Consider the following 4431-nt stretch of genomic DNA (forward strand, 5'->3'; position numbering starts at 1 on the left):
AGTCTCACTTTGTTGCCCTCAGTAGAGTGTTGTAGCATCACAGCTCACAGCAACCTCCAACTCTTGGGCTCAAGTGATTCTCTTGCCTCAGTCTCTAAGTAGCTGGGACTACAGGCACCTGCCACAACACCCAGCTATTTTTAGAGATGGGGGTCTCACTCTTGCTGAGGCTGGTCTTGAACTTCTGAGCCTTGGCCTCCCAGAGTGCTGGAATTACAGGTGTGAGCCATCGTGCCAGATTGGCTTTTTTTTTTTAAGAGCTGGCAGGTGGGCGGCGCCTGTGGCTCAGTGGGCAGGACGCTGGCCCCATATACTGAGGATGGCAGGTTCAAACCTGGCCCCGGCCAAACTGCAACAAAAAAAATAGCCAGGCGTTGTGGCGGGTGCCTGTAGTCCTAGCTACTCGGGAGGCTGAGGCAAGAATGATGTAAGCCCAGGAGTTAGTTTCTGTGAGCCATGTGACGCCATGGCACTCTACTGTGGGCAATATAGTGAAAGATGGCACCTTGCTATGTTCCCCAAGTTGAACTTGAACTACTGTGCTCAAATAGTCCTTCCACCTCAGCCTCCCAAGTAGCAGGGACTAGAGGTGCATGCCTGCTACCATGCCTGGCTCCAGATTTGGGCTTAAGTTCATTTATTTTTTAATTTTTTTCAGTGATAAATTTTAACCATGGGTCAGGCAAATACACCAAAATATAAAATTTACTTCCACACTTGCTTTATTGATATTTGTGGTGAGGCCTTTCAGATCTCTTTGCCATGATGTGTACTCTTAAGAGACTGGACTAAATTTTGGGTGAGGGACCAAGAAGAGACTAGCTGTCTTAGGTTCCTTAACTAGAATGTCTGCGTCTAAAGAAGACCAAGCAGGGGAGGAAGTATGTGTGGTAGAGAAGACTATTCTTTTTTTTTTTTTTTTTTTTTTGAGACAGAGCCTCAAGCTGTCCCCCTGGGCAGAGTGCCGTGGCATTACAGCTCACAGCAACCTCCAACTCCTGGGCTCAAGCGAGTCTCCTGCCTCCGCCTCCCAAGTAGCTGGGACTACAGGCGCCCGCCACAGCGCCGGCCATTTTTTGGTTGCAGCCATCATTGTTGTTTGGCGGGCCCAGGCTGGGGATTCGAACCTGCCACCTTAGGTGTATGTGGCTGGCGCCTTAGCCGGTTGAGCCACAGGCGCTGAGCCACTTTCTTTCTTTTTTAATTTTTTTTTTTTTTTGAGACAGAGGCTCACTATGTTGATCTCAGTAGAGTGCTATGATGTCACAGCTCACAGCAACCTCAACTCTTGGGCTCAAGCAATTCTCTTGCCTCAGCTTCCCAAGTAGCTGGGACTATAGGCACCCGGCACAATGCCTGGCTGTATTTTGTTGTAGTTGTCATTGTTGTTTAGCTGGCTCAGGCCAGGTTTGAACCCACCAGCCTCGGTGTATGTGGCTGGTGCCATAATCACTGTGCTATAGGCACCTAGCCATATTTTTTTTGTTGTTGCAGTTGTTTAACTGGCCTGGGTTGGGTTTGAACCCACCATCCCTGGTGTATGTGGCTGGTGCTGTAACTATGTGCTACAGGCGCTAAGCCTATCTTGCTTACTTGTATTCATTCATTCATTTTTAAATTTTATTTGTCTATTTAGAAACAGAGTCTCACTTTGCCACCCTTGATAGATTCCCATGATGTCACAGCTTACAGCAACCTCAAACTCTTGGGCTCAAGTGATCCTCTCACCTCAGTCTCCCAAGCAGGTGGGACTACAGGTGTTCACCACAATGCCTGACTAGTTTCTATGCAGAGACAGGGTCTCACTCTTGCTCGGGCTGGTCTTGAACTCCTGAGATCAAGCAATCCACCTACCTTGGCCTCCCAGAGTGCTAGGATTACAGGTGTGAACCACTGCACCAGGCTCATTCATTTTTTTTTTTTTAAAGAAAAAAACTCTGCACTCTGTTTGAGTGCAGTCAGTGGCACAACTGGTGTAGCCTTGAACCCCTGGGTTTCAATGATTCTCCCACTTCAGACTCTGTTGTAGCTGGAACTATAGGCACACACCACTGTGCCTGGCCATCCATCTATTCATTTAACTAACACTTATTGAACATCTATGTGCTGGGCACTATGCCATGCACTGAGGACACAGCAGCGAATAAGACAACTCCCTCCCACCTGCGGGGCTTACATTAGAGGAGATAAGAAAGAAAATAAGCAAAAATCTACACTATGAAGGATGGGGTGCTAAGTGCTAAGGAGAAACTACAGAGAAAGTGGGTGGTGAATGTGAGCAAAGTTTAAATTTCTGTTTCTTCTTCTTCTTCTTCTTTTTTTTTTGTAGAGATAGAATCTCACTTTATCGCCCTCAGTAGAGTGTCATGGAGTCACACAGCTCACAGCAACTTCCAACTCCTGGGCTTAGGTGATTCTCTTGCCTCAGCCTCCCAAGTAGCTGGGACTACAGGCTCCGGCCACAACGCCCGGCTATTTTTTTATTGCTGTGTGGCCGGGGCCAGTTTTGAATCTGCCACTCTCGGTATACGGGGTGGGCGCCCTACTGAGCCACAGGTGCCACCCTACATTTCTATTTTTTAATTATTAATTAATTAACTTATTTATTTGAGACAGAGTCTCGCTATGTCACCCTCGGTAGAGTGTCCTGGCATCACAGCTCACAGCAACCTCAAACCCCTGGGCTTAGGCGATTCTCTTGCCTCAGCCTCCCGAGTAGCTGGGACTACAGGCGCCCGCCACAACGCCCGGCTATTTTTTTGTTGCATTTGGCCGGGGCTGGGTTCAAACCTGCCACCCTCGGTATATGGGGCTGGCACCCTACTCACTGAGCCTTAGACGCCGCCCAAAGTTTAAATTTTTAAATAGAGAGGGTCTAGAAAGTACCGGAAAAGGTGACTTTTGAGTAAGGACTTGAAGGAGGTGAGGGAGGTTAAATTCCTGCCTCCCGCATTAGACATAGGATCAAAACCACGTCCTTGTCTTCCTTTCATTCTTGAGCCCTGAACTCTGCACCAGCGCCTGGCAGGTGGCGCTCTCTGTACTGGTGCGGGGTAAAGACAAGGGTGGGGGCATTGGGCATAATTTGGGGGTACAGAGCCAGTCCCCGCGTGCACTCACGTCCTGCAGCAGCTTCTCCAAGTTTTCCTGCAATTCATAGAAGTAGACGGTAGTGATGAGGCCGTCACGGGACTTGGTCAGACAATCCCGGGCCAGCTCGATGATCTGGTGGTGGATGAAGCTGAGCACGCCGTCGGCCAGCGGCAACACGCTGTCAGGCTCATAGGAGCGGGTGAAGTCGTGCAGTTTTTCTTCCATCTGTGCAGTGGCCTGCGGGAGGGACGGCGGCAGAGCGGGGGTGCCAGTGCCGGGTTGTGCCCGGAGGCTGCAGCCACCCGGAGCCTGCGCTAAACGCATCGGCCGCCAGGAGGCGCGCGGGGCTAAGGCGAGTGAGCGTCCAAGCCGCCGGGTCTCCCCGCCACCGCCCGGAGCCCAGCCTCACCTTGGGGAACCTCTCCTTGTAGACATGGTTCATCATCACTATCTCGTTGTCGTAGGAGGAGGGGGATCGCCCCGGGCTGTGGGGGACAGAATCCCATCCTATTCAGCCCCCTGCCTCCGAGCCCACTTTATTCGCAGGGACAAGTCCTCAGACCGCCCGCTGGGAGCGCAGGAGGAGGTTGCCTGCCCACCTGAGGCTCCTTGAGCGGGGCCGTACGGCCGGGGAGCGGCGACCTCCATCCTCATCCGTGATGCTCTCGGTACTGCCGAAGTGTTTGGAGAGGAAGTGGAGTTCGTCCACCGTGGGCTGGTAAGGCAGCTGGTGCAGGCGCTCCTGGGAAGAGCAGGATGACTGCGAAGAGGGGCGGTCTGAGTCAGAGCCACCGCGGACCCCTAGAGCTCGACGCTGGCCTGGGACTCCAGGAGGGGCTAATGGGCTGCTTGGCAAGATTAGTATCCGGACCGGATTTTAAATCCTTAGATTCCAGGGCCCTGGTTGGGACTCCTGGCCACAAACAGGTGGACAGGGACAGACACAGGTGGGGACTGACACAGACACGGATGTGGCCAGAGAGAATGTGTTAAAACTTGAGTCAAGTCGTGGCCCTCTGCTGATAATAACCGTCCATGGCTCCCACCTTACACAGGATGAATACCTGAATCCCGCCAGACCCCAAGGTCCTGCTCTATCTGTCCCTGCCTTCCTGCCGTCACCTGTTTACCCCTACCTTGCTTGCTTTGCTCTAGCATCCTTGAGGGTTCTTGAACAAGCCAGGCAAGCTCCTGCCTCCAGGCCTTTGCACTGGCTGTTCCCTTTGCTCAGAACACATCTACTATGGATTACTCTGCTTCCTTCAAAGTTTTGCTTAAATAACAACCCTCAAATAACCCTCTGAAGACACACTCATCATTCTTTTTTTTTTTTTTTTT

At 51.5% G+C, this 4431-nt stretch overlaps 1 protein-coding gene across 1 annotated transcript in view; it reads right to left on the reverse strand.

Moving 5' to 3' along the window:
* The window catches only part of MAST1 (microtubule associated serine/threonine kinase 1), a 36529-nt gene that overhangs the window by 24052 nt on the left and 8046 nt on the right, over positions 1-4431 (reverse strand). Inside the window, exons 5-7 of the mRNA XM_012810148.2 lie at positions 3693-3853; positions 3503-3578; positions 3121-3330 (exon numbers count right to left, since the gene is read on the reverse strand). Of these exons, the coding sequence (XP_012665602.1) occupies positions 3121-3330; positions 3503-3578; positions 3693-3853 (447 nt within the window). The remainder of the gene's footprint in view (positions 1-3120; positions 3331-3502; positions 3579-3692; positions 3854-4431) is intronic.

This window comes from Otolemur garnettii, unplaced genomic scaffold (assembly GCF_000181295.1).
Source record: "Otolemur garnettii isolate 467f Iridium unplaced genomic scaffold, OtoGar3 scaffold00127, whole genome shotgun sequence".
In the NCBI taxonomy this organism is placed as follows: domain Eukaryota; kingdom Metazoa; phylum Chordata; class Mammalia; order Primates; family Galagidae; genus Otolemur; species Otolemur garnettii.